General features: G+C 49.8%; 2 protein-coding genes across 2 annotated transcripts; one reads left to right on the top strand and one right to left on the bottom strand.

Annotated features, from left to right (window-relative positions):
* The first annotated feature begins 247 nt into the window (after window positions 1-247).
* LOC118229147 (solute carrier family 12 member 9-like) lies at window positions 248-9,634 on the top strand. Its single transcript, XM_035420857.1, has 13 exons — window positions 248-449; window positions 714-848; window positions 1,982-2,119; window positions 2,247-2,552; window positions 3,317-3,424; window positions 4,062-4,173; window positions 4,769-4,926; window positions 5,170-5,252; window positions 6,206-6,330; window positions 6,544-6,736; window positions 6,899-7,073; window positions 7,673-7,819; window positions 8,578-9,634. Exons 1-13 carry the CDS (start codon window positions 248-250, stop codon window positions 9,495-9,497), a joined length of 2,802 nt encoding a protein of 933 aa, XP_035276748.1. The 3' UTR covers window positions 9,498-9,634.
* Window positions 9,635-10,644: 1,010 nt separating this feature from the next.
* LOC118228790 (PHD finger protein 13-like) lies at window positions 10,645-18,565 on the bottom strand. Its single transcript, XM_035420210.1, has 5 exons — window positions 17,834-18,565; window positions 15,663-15,755; window positions 13,979-14,879; window positions 13,016-13,060; window positions 10,645-12,715 (listed from the first exon to the last, which is right to left on the bottom strand). Exons 1-5 carry the CDS (start codon window positions 17,867-17,869, stop codon window positions 12,489-12,491), a joined length of 1,302 nt encoding a protein of 433 aa, XP_035276101.1. The 5' UTR covers window positions 17,870-18,565; the 3' UTR covers window positions 10,645-12,488.
* Window positions 18,566-18,606: the final 41 nt, after the last annotated feature.

The raw sequence follows: 18,606 nt of genomic DNA, 5'->3' as shown, positions 1-18,606 counted from the left end.
GGGTCGGTGATAGTTTAGGATTTAAATAAGTCTCGCGGTAGACAGATGTTTTCCAACGCCCGCTGTCTTCTAAGTATCCGGATTACTTTCCCCCGCTGTCAATTTATTTTTATTTTTGTCTGGATATTTCAGCGGAGGCCAGTTAGTTGCGGTCAACTTGCTTTTTACCGGGGCAGACTAGCACTTTTCGTCTACAGCGTTTTATTGGTCAATCGGTTTCTTTTAAACGGTCGTTTGTTCCTTCGCCATGACTGAACGTACTCCACTGCTGCATTATCGGCTATCCATTAGCGTCCAGGAGTCAGATACACTGCCTGCCCTAGAGAAATCTCCGGCGGTCGCTCGCCGGAAAATGGCTAACGACAAGCCGCAGAAGCTCTCCACCTTCTTTGGTGTGGTGATACCCACTTTGCTCTCCATGTTTAGCGTCGTTGTCTTTCTCAGAATTGGTGAGTGGATCATTATTTCCCCCCCATTTATTTAATCGGCCACGTCATTTTACGAAAAAAAAAAAAAAAAAACCTTATGTGAAGTGCAGTTGCTTTCGTACCCACTTCCATTAAAAACAAAAGCGGGGTTGCTGATGAGTTATGCGTTGTGGTCAAGCCTGTCGACGATCACTTTTAACGGTTCTTAATTTCCTGCCAGTTGTGCGTGTGTTCGTGCGCGTGCCTCTCCTGACCGCGTTCCTTTGTGTCCGTCTGTCTGCGCAGGCTTCGTGGTGGGACAGGCTGGGCTGTACCAGGGCATCGGCATGTTCCTCATCGCCTATTTCATCATCAGCATGACCGTTCTGTCCATCTGTGCCATCTCCACCAATGGAGCCCTGGATGCTGGTGGAGCGTACTGTATCCTCCTGTGTCCCTGCTTCTGCCTCCCAAAGTCTCACTCTGCTCCCTCTACTTGCACCCATACCCCTCTCTTCCTCCACCTCCTCCCCCATTTCTTGACTCTTTCACTCCCGTCTCTGCCTTTCTTCTGCCAACCGGCCCCAAAGTCAGTTCTGTTTTCTACCAGACCTGAAATTGATGGGGGGGGAGGAGGAAACTCAGTTTCCCAGAATGCCCCAGTGGCCACATGTTTACAGCTGTGCCAGAGCCTTTTGCCATGGGGCATGCTGGTGCTTCCTGCTTTTTTTCACTGTTGTTTCCAGGCTTCTGTGGCACTAAAGTAACACATTTGTGCCTCAAGCCTGCATTTTTGACCCCTTTATCACTTTGGGCCTGTTGTGGTGAAGTGTGGTGGTGATGAAGGTTTGGGTTATGCGAGGTGACTTCACATCAGAATAAGGAAGTTGGTGGTTATCGTGCAATGGGAACAGGAGTTGAGCACTGTTGTAACGTGTTGTGTGGGAAGGATTTTGGTTTGTGGGTGCAGTGGTGAATGAGCACACAGACCAGCAGTCTAAGTCTTTGCCATGGGACTTGTCAGCCTGAACCTGTTTGACCTTTTTGGTTGGACCTGCCTGGCCAGTCTGTGGAAGTGAGACTGTGGAGGCCCTGATCAGAGCATGAAGGAAGACCGGTCCTAGTCCAGGGGTGTCCAGTCTTATCCAAAAAGGGCCGGTGTGGCTGCTGGCTGCTGGGCATTGGCCCAGCAACGAGAACCTGGTCCTACTTATCAAGGTTTTGTATTTTCTTCCTAATATTGTAGCTTGTTTTTCTCCCTAGTTTGATTTGGCATAAGTTAGGTCAGAATAATTTTCACCGCGTGAACGGAACTGTGTTCTTGGCTATAAATAACTGTGTGAAATGAGTATATTGTACCTTATTCAACCTGTGTTTTGTAGTTGTTCCAATGACCTTGATTCACTTTTGTATGTCGCTTTGGATAAGAGCATCTGCTGAATAAATGCAATGAAGACCACAGTTAGTCGGTTGAATCAGGTGTCAGTAGTGCTGTGCCAAAGCAAAAAGCTTGCACCCAAACTGGCCCCCTTAAAGCTGTGCAGTTGACCCTTGACCCCAAACTCCCTGCCCAGACATGATCAGCCGGGCCCTCGGACCCGAGGTCGGGGGCAGCATTGGGATCATGTTCTTCTTCGCCAACGTGTGCGGGAGCGCCCTCTACGTGCTCGGCCTAGTGGAGGCCATCGTTGCGTCTTTCGGCATTCCAGAAGGTGAACACGACTGCCACCCCGATTGGCTGTGGGCGCTCGTATGCAGTGGTGACAAACCCTGTTCCTGGAGATCCACCATCCTGTAGGTTTTCATTCCGGCCCTAACAAAGCACACCTCATTCCACAGATGGGACGGTGGCCATGGTGGGGGCCCAGCGGATCCTGCCGTCGGGGTACTGGTGGTCCATTCTGTACGGGACTGGTATACTGCTGCTCTGCCTGCTGGTGTGCCTGGTGGGCGCCCACATCTACTCTAGGGCCACCTTCCTCATCTTCCTCATCGTCATGGTGGTGCTGGGCATCATCTTTGTCAGTTTCTTCGCTGTGGCACCCAGGGTGGTGCTCTTGCCCCTGGCCCTGCCCAACTCCTCAGGACCAATCAGTGGCAACTTCACCGGGTTCAAGCTGGACACGCTGCTAGGCAACCTGGAGGGTGAGTTGGGGAGGGGGGAGGAGGTTGGGGGGGCGGCAAGGCTAGGAGTTGGGGTGAAAGGTCAGAAGCAGGTACCTAAGTTGGGTACAATGAGGTGAGTTTGAATTTGAATGTGTATGGATGGAACTGATGTTGTTAAGCAGTAGTGGTATGAAGCCAAGTTTTTTTTTTTTTTTTTTTTTTTTTTTTTTTTCTTTCCCCCCCCCCCCTCGCCCGCCCCCCGTCATAACCTCAATCTTCAAACTTTGCCATTTTTCATAAGCTGACAATCTTCATTTTCCCCTCCTCTTCCCAGACCCATCATGTCACAATCATAAAGGCATTATGAGCGCTTGCAGTCTTCTCATTGCCGAACGTGGGGCGCCGTTTGAATATTAATTGACACCGATGTAGGTCTCTCATTAACAGGAAATGAAACGCAATTGGCTGCATGTTCGCAGATGGTAAGGCAGACGTGGAGGCCAAACGCTGGCAGTTGGCCCAGTCGGGGGGGGGGTGGGGGTCGGTCGGTCGAATGTACCCTGGCACTTTGGAAAGAGTGCAGGTGCACAGTTATTTTCCTTTATGCCAGGTTGAAAGCCTGCTTTGGTGACGTGAAGGTCTGATTTGAATGGCTGTCACCTAAATAGGTTTTTTTTATTTTAATTTGTTATTTTTAAAAAATATCTTCGTTCAGGCCCAGATTAATTCTGGCGAGTAATACTTTGGTTTGACCACAGGGTGAAACTGTTCTGTTTTACCCCCCCCCCCCCCCCCCCCTACAGCTGGTTACACGGTGGACTACACCACAGGCAACATGATGAACTTTGCCACAGTCTTTGCGGTCTTATTTAACGGCTGTACTGGAATCATGGCTGGATCCAACATGTCAGGTGAGGGGAAAGGGTGGGGCTGGCCGTTTGGGGCTGCCAGTAGGGGGCAGCGAAGAGCCCGTTTCAGAAATCGTAATTTCTTCAGTCTACTGCACAGGTGTCAAACTGCGGTTGAAAAAGGGCTACAGGGTCTGCTGGCTTTTGACGTGTTTTTGGGCCCCAAGTGTTTAATTCAAGTCATTGATTGGCTAAGGAATCCACACACCTTGTCCTCAAGGCCTTAATTGACAGCTGGTTGAGAAGGAAACCACAACTCGTTGGCAGTATGGGGTTCAACTCAACACCCCCCTGGTGTAATGGCCGTGGGTCACACTGATAGTTGATTTTTTGGTTACTTTGTATCTGAACTGATGGGGTGGAGGAAGAGCGGTTTTATTGGGCAGGTGTATAAGTGTAACTAAGGGTGTCATCAGCCCTGGTCCTGGGGAATCTCAGGGTCTACTGAATTCTTTCACCGTTTTGGCAACCAGTTCAGCAGCTGAGGCTCCTGGACCGTGGTTGCAGATTCTCCCCCCCCCTCCCCCCCCCCACGGTGTAGCTGGGGGTAGGGCAGGTTACTTTGGGGGTTTTAGAATTTGGGACAGGGGGCCGATTCTGACCCCCGTTGTTCGATCCGTCCCGGGTCGTTCGGCCATAGGTGACCTGAAGAGCCCCAGCTACTCCATTCCCCGTGGAACCATCACCGCCGTCATCTTCACCTTCATCATCTATAACCTGCTGAGCCTGCTGGTGGCGTGCTCCTGTGACCGGTCAGTCTCTCGGCCTCCTCTCAAACGTCTCTCTGGCCCCTCAGACCGACTGGCCAGTCTCCATTTCCTCTTGGATGCTTCTCAGACCTGTCAGTCTGTCTCCCCTCAAACTCTACTCTCTGACCCGTCAGTTTCCTCCTCTCAAACGCCTCTCTCTCCTCTTAGTCTCTACTCTCTGGTCTGTACGCCTGGTCAGTCCTCTCAAATGCTTCTCTCTGGCCTCTCACACCGGGTGACGAATCCAGCAGAGGGTTAATGAGATTAAGATTAATGGGTTATGAGGGGAATGTTTCCTTCCACAGCAGGTACAGGCAGCTTGACCTGCACAGATTCGTACGGCTTCAGATGCATTTGAATTACTTTTCTTATTGGTAGTCACTTTTTTTATTCATCACAGCTAGAACTGTTAGTGACGGGGAAAGGGTTGCATTTGTAAATGGGTGTTATCGTTTGGTGTGCAAATGAGGACAGTTAGAAATTAAGGACTTTCTTGGGCAAACCATGACTCTTTCTTGCCTTGGGCCACAGCGAGCCTTTTGGAGTGAGGTTGCGGTGGGAGTTCTGGGCAGTAACTTCGCTCCCCTCGCTCTCCCAGGGTCCTGCTGCAGAGGGATTACAGCTTCCTGCGCGACATCAACATCTGGCGTCCCTTCGTGACCATCGGCGTGTACTCCTCCACCCTCTCCGCTGCCATGAGCAACCTGATCGGGGCGTCCCGCATCCTGTACGCCCTGGCGCGGGACGACATGTTCGGTGAGCACCCCCCCCTTTTTTTACTAAGGCGGTGCGTCCTGAGCTAGTACTGGATTGGAATGCCTAACCCCTTAGTCCTGCCCCCCTTGTGATGTGATTAGCTAAGCAGATCTCAATCCGTGGCGTGCTGCAGTCCATTCTAAGCCTGTGGGTGTACTGTGGTTTTTACTTCACTTGTACGTGAAAGGTGGGCAAAATAACCAGGGGTAGGGGGGGAATGATTTTTCGATGCTCTGCCCGCAGGCAGGGTGCTGTCCCTGGCGAAGAGGACGTCCCTGAGCGGGAACCCCTGGGTGTCGGTGCTCATTTCCTGGTTTCTGGTGCAGGTGAGGCGTGGGGAATGGAGGGTGATGGGTGGTGGCGATATCAGAATCCCCCAAAGTTAAATGTGTGGGTTTTCGTCGTGGGTTTTTTTTTTTTTTCTCTCCCTTCCTCCCCCAGAATTCAAAGTCTGTGTTCTAGAACTCTGCTGCATTCTGCTACCAGTAGTGAATTGTTACATCAGCATTTAGAATCAGTGTTCTGTTAAATGTGATTAGACTGCTCTTTTTGTGATCTCACACCATAAAGATTAAATGACTAACTTGTGCAAGTTTTGTTCTTCCCTGGTTAGTCTGATTTCTATCTTGGGGATATGGCATGGTAAGGGGGGGGAGACTTTATTAAAATAAAAAGTTAATGAACAACTGTACATAATCACTATGTGGTGGTTCAACCTTGAATCCTGCTAGTATTTATGGTATATCGTTTATTTTTTTTTTTGGGGGGGGGGGGGGGTTTAAGTTGCTGCTGCTGCTTGGAAAACCAAAGTTGATGTTCGGTGTGTCCTTTGTGTCCCCAAGTGCTGCAGGGCTACACTAGCTCTTTGCTCTAGTAAAACGAGCTGGTTCACAACCTTCCGCGACGTTTGCCCGAGTCGTTTGCTTTTCGTTTCGTTGGGTTTTGTCGACGCCGCGGCGCTAGTTGGCCTGCGGTGCCGTCGGCAACGGTTACGACCGCCGCTACGGGGCGGCTAATTAAGTGCCGAGTTTGGCTGAGAAACTTCACAAGAACCTGAGGAAAAGCACTGGCAGTGCTTTGGGAAAAAGCGTAACTGATGTGCTGTGTAGCTTTTTAGCCGCAACAGAGCATTCAACATTTGATTTTGAGTACTTAATTTTTACTTATTTTGTTTGTTTTTTTTTTTTTTTTTTTTTTTTTTTTTGTATTCATTGAGAGATTTGAGAGAAGAGAACTGAAAATTGAGGAGTTGAAATGTAAGATGCCTCTCTCCTTCCAGCTGGTTCTGTTTGCTGGGAAGCTGAACACCATCGCCAGCATTGTGACAATCTTCTTCCTGCTGGTCTACGCAGCCGTTGACCTGGCCTGCCTGGCTCTCGAGTGGGCCTCTGCTCCCAACTTCAGGTATTGACCCTTGACCTCTGACCTGTGGCCAACTTGGGGCTGTGTCTGAAACTGCTTACTTGCCTACCATCGAATATACAAGTTGCCTGCTCAATAGTAGGCAAGTAAGCTGTTTTGGATTCAGCCTTGATCTCAAACCTAGTTTGACCCACTCCCATCCCGGTGTTTAAGATTTGCCTGTTCTAAAGTAGATTCCCTGACGTTACCCCCCAGGCCGACATTCAGGTATTTCACCTGGCACACCTGCGTGCTGGGCATTGTGGGATGCGTGGTGATGATGTTCCTGATCAACGCCATCTACGCCTCGGCCAGCATCGCCTTCATGCTGCTCCTGTTGCTGATGATCCACTACCTGTCCCCCACCAGCAGCTGGGGCTACATCAGCCAGGCCCTCATCTTCCACCAGGTACTCTCACCTGCACACAGCAGCCAGGTCCTCAGCTTCCACCAGGTAGACTTGCAGACAGGGGCAGGTGGCCATCTTGGCTTGCTCCCACTCTAAGGGACTAAGGGAGTGCTTTCACAGATTATTTTCATGTATTGTGTTTTTGGCCCCCCCACTCTCCAGGTGCGCAAGTACCTGCTGATGCTGGACGTGCGGAAGGACCACGTGAAGTTCTGGCGACCGCAGGTGCTGCTGATGGTGGCCAACCCCCGCAGCAGCACCGGCCTCATCACCTTCATCAACGACATCAAGAAGAGCGGGCTCTACGTGCTGGGGCACGTGGAGCTGGGAGACCTGGGTATGAGGGGGGGAGGGGGAGCGGGATTAGGGGGACTTGGGTGCCAGGATGAGGGTGGGGTACATGGGGGTGGTAGAGCTGGGCGTTGTCTAAATTGACCTGCCTACTCTTGTGTCCTCAAAGTATGTACTGTCTACTGAGCATGCTGTGCATTTTATTACTTTAGTATACAATGGGCAGTATGCAAAAAAAAACGAATATATATATATATATATATATATATTTCCAACCGTACTGTGGAAAAGTCCTGAGACGTTCCACCCTTGCATAGCCACGCTCACGTGGTCACGTTGTGGTTGAAGGGAAAATGTCAGTGACGCTTCCTGTCACATTTGCAGGACCGAAATGGTGGTTTAATTCCTGAGCAGTATGGTGTGAGCGCACTCGATAAGTGGGCAAGTGCACAGAGCGGGTGCGGGCGAACTCTGAAGCTCTGTGAGGGGCTTCTGTGGCTTTGAGCGGACGGAGGGTCGGTTGGACGTGGTGGACGGGCTTTGAGGAGCCGTTGTCCTGCAGAGGAGCGGAGATCAACACAGGCAAAGAATCGAGACTCATCCGTGTCCGTCTGTCTGTCTGTCTGTCCGCCCGCTCTCCCGCAGATACCCTCCCCTCCGACCCGCTGCAGTCGCGCTACGATTCTTGGCTCTCGCTGGTCGACCGACTCAACGTCAAGGCCTTCGTCAACCTCACGCTGTCCGACTCCGTCCGACACGGCGTTCAGCACCTGCTGTTCATCTCTGGCCTGGGTGAGCCTGATGCTAACTGTCTCATCTTCTCACTGCGTCACTCGCTCACTGACCTGTTGCCACACCAACCGTTCTGACCCCCCCCCCCCCCTGGTCCTGGCGGGCCAAAGGGGGTAATCCTGGCTTTTGTTTTCCATCTTTTTTTTAAAAAAATCAACCACTTTAAGCTCAAGCAGTGAAGTGAGTTACCTGTAATCGTCCTCTTTAAATTGATCGTTTCAGTTCTGAGTAATGAAGAGAACCTGCATATCCAGAGGCTAACTGGGGAAAGGATTTCAAATCACTCCAGCAATGACATTATGCCCCAGTTTGGTGCCACCTGCTGGCTGTTTAATGAAATCAAATTGGTAGGCCTTGTTGAATGAGTAGCATAATGGGCAGTTTCTGAAACTTTGCTGGGGTTTTTTTTATTTAATTTTTTTATTTTTTTTATTTTTTTTTAAATAAAGCTGATTACACCTAACCTGGTCCTTGGGTCTAAATTGGCTGCCTTTTTAAGAGGGGGCAGGGGAGGAGGAATCCTGCTCTCCAGGACTGGGATTATAGATCCCTGTTCGGAGCGGTACCCCAGCGTTTACATTTTAAGGCTCCTAAAATGACCCTTGTAGTGGGGTTTTGTGGCTAAATATCTCACAATATGCTTGAGTGCACTTGAGTTGTCATGTCGCATAGTCATTCAGCTATTTTAGTCGATGTATTGGTCAGTGATTAGTGCTCGCTTGGTGCCAAAACCAGATTTCCTCTGTCGCCCCCTGCAGGTGGGATGAAGCCCAACACCCTGGTTCTGGGCTTCTATGACGACTGCCCCCCTCAGGACAGCCTGCTGGACCACGCCCTGCCGGCAGGCGGCTCCACGGACACCCCGCACCCGCCCAAGGACCCCGAGGAGCCGCTGTCCTTCCACTTCCCGGCGCTGCGGGACAAGGGCGGGGCCGGCGCCGGCGGGCGGGCCCTGGGGCCGCAGGAGTACGTCGCCGTCATCGCCGACGCGGTGAAGATGCTGAAGAACGTGGCGCTGGCCCGCTACTTCTGCCGCTTCGACCGGGCGGCGGTGCTGGGCCGGCGTGGCGGAGGGGCGGGGCTCCACGTGGACGTGTGGCCGCTCAACCTGCTCCGCCCGGACAGCAGCAGCTACGTGGACACCTGCAGCCTCTTCCTGCTGCAGCTGGCCTGCGTGCTCAACATGGTGCGGGCGTGGCGCGGGGCCAGACTCCGCCTCTTCCTGTGCGTGGAGGAGGGGCGGAGCCCGCCGGGCCCGGAGGGGAAGCTCCAGCAGCTGCTGCGCGATCTGCGGATCCAGGCGGACATCCACACGGTGCCCTGGGACCGGGTGGTGGCGCTGCACTGGCAGAGGCAGCGCCGGGGCGGGCGGGCGCCCGAGGAAGAGGAGGAGCACTACGACGACGAGGAGGAAGAGGCGGACGTCCTGGGCAGCTACGCGGGCGGTTTCCCCAGCAACGCCGCCCAGCTGACGGACGAGTACCTGCAGGCGGTGAACCAGCTGGTTTTGGGACAGGCCCACCCGCCCCCTGCCGTGCGCTTCCTCTACCTGCCCCGCCCGCCCGCCGACACCCGCAGGTACCCCGCCTATCTGCGCCAGCTGGACCTGCTGACCCGGGACCTGGGCCCCACCCTGCTCATCCACGGGGTCACTCCAGTCATCACCACTGACCTTTGACCTCCCACCCCCGGCCGAGGCATTTGGAAAGATAAAATGTGGGTGGTGAGATCGGTGTTGGTCCTATTGACAGTGCTGCAACTCGCACTAGTGACATGGTAAGGGAAGATTGCTTGTATACCATGTATGTACGATGTTGTACTGTATGTGGAAGGCAGTGTGTCTTCATAACCCACTAATAATATGGGGGATATTGTCTATTCTGTTACTGTTTTTACCATTGTATTGTGTCCCGTTCTTTGGCAAGACACCTTTGACTCCGGTACTGGACGTTGCAAAGTGTGTACTTTTTTTAAAAAATTGGGGGGAAAAAAATAACCGTTTTAAAAGTAAAATAAAATGTTTGTAAAATTGAATAAATAAATGGATATATTTTAAGGACTTTGTGGTCATGTGATCCTCCGAGCAGCTGAGGTACTGCGGTTTTTTTTGGAATGGAAATCTGTGGCATGCGTGTGCTGCATCACTGGGCTTTACTGAATTGCTCTGGGCCAGTTCAGATGAAACTTGGTGTCCCATGTGTCGGTGGGGGGCTGGATGGGTGGGATAACTGCAGAGGGTAAAACCCAGGACCCCCCAAAACCTGGAACACGGACCGAAGTAAAGAGGAGTTCTGGATTTTAATGTGCAGTTTTCCTTCTGATTACGGAGTTAGGTGGATATTTCACAAAGAATGAAAGCGCTGGTTGGAACTGCACTGAATAAAACCTAGAACTGTGTGTGTGGTGTGGGGTTTTTTTTTTTTTTTGTCCATGTTCCAGATTTGGATGGGTTCCGGATTTTACTCCGTGCAGTTATATTCAGCTCCGTAATCCTGCTCCATGGTACAGACCCCCCCCCCCCCCCCCCTGCTCTTGTCCCAATTTCACCCCTTTTGCCCCCACCCCCCCCACCATGTGGCCTGTCAGTTATTGGTAGAAATGAGAACTGGGAATGGACGCAATGTTCGGGGAACGCTGTTCCTCTGCCCCATTTTTAAAGCTTAAAAACCTGCATATTTGCCTCTGGTGCTGGAAAACTTATCAAAAGCTGCTTCCTGCTGATTTATTGGCACGCGAGTTATTGCTAACTCAACAGGGACATTGCCGCCACAGCTAACTGTAAGCCCTGCGCCACCCATTGCAATCCACAGCCCAAACACCAACTCTTTTTGTCACTTTTTATTTATTTATAGAACTTTTAAGAACTGGAAACAAAAACTATTTACAGGGGTTTTTTTTTTCTTTGTACATGTTCACCTTGAGAACAGAGAGGGAGAGCTGCACTGTACAGTGCAAAACTGGATGAGACTGAGAACCAGGCCTTAAAACGGTCTCTCAAAACTCATCTGTCCAATTTCATTTGAGCGACTTCTGTGACCACACCCCCATTCTCAGGCCTCCCCTGTATACTGGAGTGGCTCGGAGGAGGAGGAGGTGGTGGTGGTGGTGGTGGTGGTAGGGGTAGGGAAAAGGTCAGAGGTCACAGACACAGGAGGAAAGGCCAGCCCTTCAGTGCATGGTGGTTCAGAGACCAATGGAATCTCTCCTTGTCAGGCAGCACCATAGCGACTGGAAGACTCCTTATGATGCGCACATACATGTTGGGCCCGCCTTGTCCAATCGGATGCTGCCGCACAGTACGATAAGAGCCTGCAGGGCTTTGCCAGTCTGTCTGGTTAAAATCCAGCTGGGTATTGATATTTACAGAATGTGGGGTAATGCACTATGCAGAGCAGTAAAGTCACCCCCCCTGAACAATGGCATAGAGATCTTTGGAGATCAATGTAAAAAAAAATAATTAAAAAAACATAGGGGAGCGGGGCCCCCCCCCCTCCCCCAAAACAAGGAACCCCCCCCATCAGAGCGATGTCTGTTGCATGTCCGAGTTAATACTCTCAGCGCCCGGCAGAGATCCATTCACAACCTATTCCGAACTCCCGAGAGTTCCATCTCTCAGCTGCTGAAGCAAAGACATTCCAAATCTGAGCACAGAAAAGCAGGTGAGATACTGTTGCCAGCTGGAACTTCCAGGAGTTCAAAATTCCAGGACTGAAGGAGCCCCGGAGCCGCATATCTGGCAACGCGGTGGGGGGGAGGGTTTGGTCGTTTCACCTTGAAATCGACGTCCAGTTCTGCACCAGGAAGCCGGATAAGGTGAGTCTACTCTGCGGTCAGTTGCTTTCATCAATCAATTAAATGCAGTGTATTCGGGCGGTGGCGCAGTGTGATGAGTAAGGAACTGAGGTTTGCAGGTTTGACTCCCACGCAGGACACTGCCACATGCCATACCCTTGAGCATTAGGCACTGAAGCAGAGCTGCTTCAGGACGTATCCAGCTGTAGAAATGGATACTGGGTAAAAAAGGTACAACAGCTGTTTAAGTCACTCTGGGTATGAGCGCCTGCAATGCAGGCCTGCCCAACCCTGTTCCCAGAGATATACTGTCCTGTAGGGTTTCATTTCAACTACTTTAGCACACCAGACTAATTATGAGTCAATGAGATCTCTAGCTATTGAATGAGGTGTGCTTTGTTAGGGTTGGAGTGAAAACCCACAGGATGGTAGATCTCCAGGAACAGGGTTGGACAGCCCTGCTCTAGCTGTTGAGTGAGGTGCGGCTTTGTTAGGGTTGGAGTGAAAACCCACAGGACGGTAGATCTCCAGGAACAGGGCGGGGCAGCCCTGCTGTAACGCGTGTCTGGTGAAAGTCAGCGGTGCCAAAGTCATGTGCCACGGAGGGCCGAGGGGTTGCGGGTTTTTCACGCCGACCAGCCGCTGCACCTGCCGATTCCACCAATTGGTTCCCTCCACTATGGTAGGAGGTGTGTGAATTCAGGGTGAAATCAGCAGGTGCGGTGATTGGCTGAAACGAAAACCTGCATGCCGCTCCCAGGCTCCCGATTGGGCACCAGTGCTTGCTGAGGAACGGTCCAGGATGGGGGGGGTTTGCTGAGCCGTAGTTCAGAGGTTCATTGGGGGGGGGGTACAGGCGCGGGGGGGTTCAGGCGCGCTAGTCGCTGAAGCGTTTGCGGGGCCCGGACCGCGCCCGCCCCGACCGGCGGATGGTCTGCTTGGCGTCGCGGCAGCGCTGGCAGGTGAACACCTCGGGCACGTGGGTGCGGCGGATCTTGGCGCAGGACAGGTGCACCCAGGTGCCGCACTCCCCGCATTCTATCATGGGACGTCCCGCGAAGGGCTTCATGCAGAAACAGGTGATCAGGTCCCAGGAGTCCTCCTCTGATTTGGGGGAAGAGAGGGTAGAAAGGGAAACTCGAACCGTGAGGACGACCAAACCCCAGTACAGAACCCCTGCCCATCTGACTCCTTACTGAATAAGGACAGGGTAGAGTAGGGGCGTGTGACCGTTTCAGTATTTCATTCCAACATTTGCTCTTAATTATTCAATTACCCCGATCAATTGTTCAATTACCCCAATCAGTTGTTCAATTAACCCAATCTATTATTAAATTAACCCAATCGATTATTAAATTAACCCCCTCATCAGCCAATCAGTATGTGAGTGAGAAGACCACTTACCTTCCATTTGACTTTGACTGCCAGACATGTCCTCTGTACTGTTAGCTGGAACACAGCATGAAAAGACTGTCAACGTCCATGCTAACTCACGCTATAATATTAGACCAGTGGTCTCCAACCCTGGTCCTGGAGAGCTACAGGGTCTGCTGGTTTTTGTTTTCACCTTAAAATCAGCACCCAACTGAGACCCAAGACACCAGGTGAGTTGAGTTAACTGTGTAATCAACTCCTCTAATTGATTCATGAAGTGCAGAGTCACTATGAAAACCAGCAGACCCTGTAGCTCTCCAGAACCAGGGTTGGAGACCACTGTATTAGACTAATAAACTACACAAAATTCCAAATGTAACAGGGAACTCAGAGGTTGCAGGTTCAAATCCCTTGTGGAGCGCTGTACCCTTCAGCAAGGGACTTAGCCTGAATGCGCTTAGTATATATGCAGCTGCACCACTGGGACAGCATGTGAAACTGTCATTCTGGGTAAAGGCACCTGTTAAGCAAATACATAACGTAATGTGTCATAATACCGCCCAATCCATTAACAACAAGAAATTTTATAGATCGATAAATTTAGCAAAAGAGAGATTAAATAATGCAATGTGATATAACCATATTCATTAATTTAAAAAATACATCTTATATATCAATTGAGCAAAAGAGAGATGGAGTTGCAATGAGTTTCCCCCTCCTTCCCTGTAAAGCACTTTCCTGATCATGGGACGGAAGGCGCTATATAAACAGTAACCCAATGCGTTCCAGTAAACAGGTTTGAGCTGAGGATTAACACCTGCCGTTACAGTTAGGTGCGCGCAGCGAGATGGGTGGAATACGGGCGGAGGAAGCAGAGACTGCCAAGCACAAAAGTGAGAGAGGGAGGAGAGAGGGAGGAGGGATAGAAAAAGGGGGGGGAGAAGGTATAAAAGGAGGTGGAGAAAGAAAGAAAGAAAGAAAGGGAGCACTGACCGGAGGCAGTGACCGAGCGCGCGTCCATGTCGCTACCGCCGTCGCTATGGTAACCAGTGTCCTGGTCGTCAAGGGCGTGCCGCGCCAGACACCTCTCGATCACCAGCCGCAGAATGTCCGTTCCCCCGCTCTCCTCCTCCACCCTCCCCCCATCCCTCCTGCTCCCTCCCCTCTCCTCCTGCACCCTGCTGCCGTCTCTCCCGCTCTCTCTCTCTCCTTCTCCCTGGGCACCGTTCCCTCGTTCCCCCTCTCGCACGCGCTCAGTCCTTCTGGTGGCCGACGGGTCCCACGGCCCCTCCCACTGTTTGCCCTTGCTGGGCACGGTGGTGATGTCACTGGCAGGCCTCTCCTCGCATTGGCTGACGGGGTGAAGGGCGGGGCTCGTGAAGTGAGGAGGAGGAGGAGGAGGAGGCACGGTTCTCTCTGCATGGCTCGCCACGGATTCACTCAAAGTGCTGTGGTCCTCCGGGCCCCGGCCAGTTCGCTGACTCGGCCCATGGTTCGCAGACCCACAATCCCTTGCGTCGCGCTGGGGTCCGGGGAGGGGCAAGGCAGGGGCGAGCTCGCCGCCCGCGCGGGGACCGTCGCGGAGAAAGCCGACGTTCCTCCACTGGAACTGGGGCGGCTGGTGGGCCAGCTTCTTGGGGGGCACCTTGGTTTTGGGGGGCTTCGCCAGCCTCTGCTCCTCGTGCGACGCGGCCTCCCTGCGCTTCCTCCTCTTCCTGCTCTCGGGCGTCTTGCCTTGTGTTGCTCCGCCCCTTTTTCCCAGACCAGGGCCGCAGAGCAAGTCAGGGAAAGAGGAAGAGGAAGAGGAGGAGGAGGAGGAGGAAGAAGAAGGGGAAGCCCGGCCTTCACTATGGAGTGGGCTGTCCCGCGGTAACCTGTTATTACACTGCCATTCCTGCAGGGGGAGACAGAACAAAAGTTATTGGCACAACATGGAGAGCTCAGTTGAAAATCCAAATGGCTGAGATAAAAATCATTTTCGGTCTAACTGATCTGTCCATTAAATGGATAGTAAATTTCTATTTTTAAAAATATTTTAATTTTAATATACGTCTTTGATTTGCCCAAACTGTTTTCATGCATGATAAAAAATATTTCAGATATTTACATAAATTACAATTCAGGTACAATTGTATTGGTGATAACTAAATGCTGTACATGTGTATATTATGTTTATTGTTCAAAAACTATGTTTAATATTTGATTGGAACTCTTTCCTGTGGTGCATGCAACATGAGAGCATTGCACTCGAGGAAAAAAGTACCAGTACAAAATAATAAAAATACTGTACAGACTCCAGAAACATAATGTCTCTATACAAACGGTTTTGGAGTGACAGCGTATTTGACTGCTTTAGACCGCGAGCCTCCAAATGCCTCAGCACCAGCCATTCTAATTATCATAAAAATACTGTATGTTCTCCTGAAAGTTAATTATCTCTTTGCCCTACTTTAACTCATAATTCAACTCTGCAAAATACTATAAACGCAAAAAATAACAAGTTTGTCATTTATTATTTTTGCTAGTGGCACGAAGAAATAGTATAGATATACATTAAAAACGTTAACATAATAAGTTAGCTTTTACATTAAAATTCCTGTAATGTAAACGCTTTGCAGTGCCGAGTCTGTGTGCTAACTGCTGTTGAATTGAGTGATAGCTGCAAACGTTAGCCTACCTCTGTCGGATAAGGGATATAACCAGCGTAGGCTAACACAAAAGTGCAGAACTGGTTGAAGTCCTCGACAGTACGCTTCCTCTTCATCGGTGGCTGTTGAAATAACCCAGTGACAACTGCGTGATTATCACCGAAACAACCGCAGTCATGGCATAGCCAAGTGTCAAACGCACATGCATGTTTCTCCTAACAAAGCACGGCGGACATATAGGGGCGCGCAGGAGCAAGCTACGTGAGCTCGCTCGTCCCACTCTAGAAAAGCGCGTTCACGGTGTACCCGAGCAGCGCGCGGTGGGCGGTGTCTGAGCCACGGGGGGGCGGGGGGGTTTACAATGCAGCGACTCATCATTCAACAAACCCGGACTGTAAGTGTTACATAAGCCACAGATCTGATTAGTGAGCGAACTGCAATCTTAGTGTTCCTTCTCGCGCTTCAATTCAATTCGGACGACCCTGTGGCAATGCCTATACTAGACCAAAAAGCAAAGGTTCAAAGAATTTGCCTTGCAAAGCACAGCCTAGCTACCTCATGCATCAGTATTTACAACCTGTTCGTTACTTTGTGTATTTCATACCGAAGGTTGTTACGGTTTCGTCGCAGCTTATTCGCTGCCAGTGTTCTCCGAGGTCTCTTCGTCGAATGATACGAGGTCATCACACTTTCTCTCGTTGAGCCGTCTGAGTAAAATTAGATCAGCTTACAACAAAATGCACTGGTTCTCGATGTTCTGTTAAACGCGACAAATTGCAGGCTACGTTATTTCTCAGATATCGGGTGTGTCAAATAGCTATACGGATCTTTAACGAGAATTGTCAGAACCAAACGCGCGGGTCGAGAAACTTGCGACGATGTGACGGAATTACAGTCCATGCTTTTTCATACAATGTAGTCATAAACCACCAGAAAGCATATTTCCTTCAACTATCTTTCATTGTTGCCATTTTCTGTACAGATACCAACGACTTCATCGTCGATTGGGTTGTAGAAGATAACAGAAGTAGCATAGTCGACGATTCTAGAAAGCACATTGTGCAGTTTTAAAGTGTGCTACGGTAAATAAAACAACGTAATACTTTTTTAGACGATTCTATAGGGTAAACTTGACTTGTGCAGACGAGCAATCCCCCCGAAAAGTGAAGCTAGCTATATGTCCTTTGTCTTCAGCGCGTGCCGAAAAGCTGGACGGAAATTCAGATACTGAACTTCAATCGCCTAATACTTTCATGCACTTGACTTATAGCCTATATGGAAGGATTTCTACTGTAGGCTGTAGCTACTACCTCTACTTTGGTATTGTCAACTAAAAAGCGTTATAATGGTAGGATATGTTTATGTTTTGTACATCGTGGCAGCGTAAGTACTATTTGGTGGGCTACTATACGGAAAGGAATTGTTGAAGGGGGCAGTCGTCCTAAAACAAAATTCTTGTGACAAATTAACACAAAGAAACAGGTCTCGAGCCTCGAGGTCGAGATCTACAAAAACTTCACTTGCATTCACGTTGTCAGTGTCATTTAGACTATTTGTTATTCTTTTAAATTATCTTAGATACCCATGTCCAGTATCTGTGTACACAATTAGGCTAAACCTAACCTCGCCTACTCCCATTTGCTGACATCTTTAAACATAAATCCCTCTTTTCTCTAAAGATGGCGACGATGGTACTTAACCTGTCGTTATTGAGACGTCCACGGTATAGCCCAATGACAAATTAGGCAGTTAAAAAAATGTATCTAAAATTCGATATATCCTATCTGTTTTTTATGCGCTTCACCAATGCAGATCCCTATTTGATGAATGTTCGCCAGACACCAACAATACTAATGGTTTTTTAGAGGAAAAAGTCTACAGTGAGCGATTAACTTAGGCTACACATTTAAAGAATTAGTTAATAGTTCCTCTTAATCTATCCAATTTAACGCAAAATTAAAAGAAGGCAAATAATCAGCAGTTGGTGAATTCGAAACCCGTTATTCAGGTCGCATATCAGCCACACTTGCAGTGATCGACGAACATAAACGGGTGGAACGTCAATATTGTTACCCGAGCATAGTGCACCGGTTTTTTCTGCGTAGCCTACAGGACACGAAAGATTCGCATAGCCAAACGTAGCCCCAACCAATTGTTTTAAAATCACTGTAGGCGTATTGAAGTTCATTACATTTCTTACCTGTGTTATCATTGTCAGTTCCAAAGGAAGATCCATAACAGTTTGTTCCTCACTTCAGATCCTCGATTAAGTAGCGAACACGGTCTAGAGACCGAGTTTTTGCAAGTTCAGGTGGTGACACAATAGCTACTAGGCTGCACCGTGTCTCATATCTGACAAGTCGGTGGATAAGGTATTGTGCTTATCTAAAATACGATTAAGTTCAAAGGAAAAGGCAAAAATGTTTGAGTAGGAATAAATAGAGCCCAGGCACAGTTGCGCTTTCCGGAATGACTTTAGTTCAACGTTAACATTGCAATAGGCTATTATGTCTAAGCTACGACAACGTCCGAGTAGACTAAAGCGATAATATTTATGCATTCACTGTACGGTCGCTAAAATCTCAATAAAAAGAACCTCTAAATGACCTTTTCAAAAACAACACGCTGTGTCGACATTCCAGACTTGACACTCGCTTGCTTGCTTGCTTGCTAGCTATCTAATCCATACCAAAACAGAAAAACTCACTTGCTGAAAGACAAAAAAAGATCTAAATGCACGAAATAATAAACAATCAAAGGCAGTATCCCAGTGACGGATGATAAATCGGCGATCAAAGATTTGTCATTGTCCTCTCTACTTTTTTTAATGATCAGGGTCCGAGACAACACACTTTTATGAGCTGGAAAGCCTGCTACAATTATCATAACGCCACACTCGGTATCGCACGAGCTGTTTTAGCGGCTTCACTCCGCCTAGCAGAATAGAGCCGTTTAACCCAAGTGAGGGGGGTG

The sequence above is a fragment of the Anguilla anguilla genome, chromosome 6, assembly GCF_013347855.1.
Source record: "Anguilla anguilla isolate fAngAng1 chromosome 6, fAngAng1.pri, whole genome shotgun sequence".
Taxonomy (NCBI): Eukaryota; Metazoa; Chordata; class Actinopteri; order Anguilliformes; family Anguillidae; genus Anguilla; species Anguilla anguilla.
The sequence above is the reverse complement of the archived record's forward strand: the minus strand, read 5'-3'. Positions and strand labels throughout refer to the sequence as shown.

Coding starts and splice junctions, on each gene's coding strand:
- LOC118229147 (XM_035420857.1), top strand. CDS start 248: ATGACTGAACGTACTCCACTGCTGCATTATCGGCTATCCATTAGCGTC. Junction 2,120..2,246: donor GTCTTTCGGCATTCCAGAAG/GTGAACACGACT, acceptor CTCATTCCACAG/ATGGGACGGTGGCCATGGTG. Junction 7,074..7,672: donor CGTGGAGCTGGGAGACCTGG/GTATGAGGGGGG, acceptor GCTCTCCCGCAG/ATACCCTCCCCTCCGACCCG.
- LOC118228790 (XM_035420210.1), bottom strand. CDS start 17,869: ATGGATCTTCCTTTGGAACTGACAATGATAACACAG. Junction 15,756..17,833: donor AACTGACAATGATAACACAG/GTAAGAAATGTA, acceptor TTATTTCAACAG/CCACCGATGAAGAGGAAGCG. Junction 14,880..15,662: donor ATATCCCTTATCCGACAGAG/GTAGGCTAACGT, acceptor CTCCCCCTGCAG/GAATGGCAGTGTAATAACAG.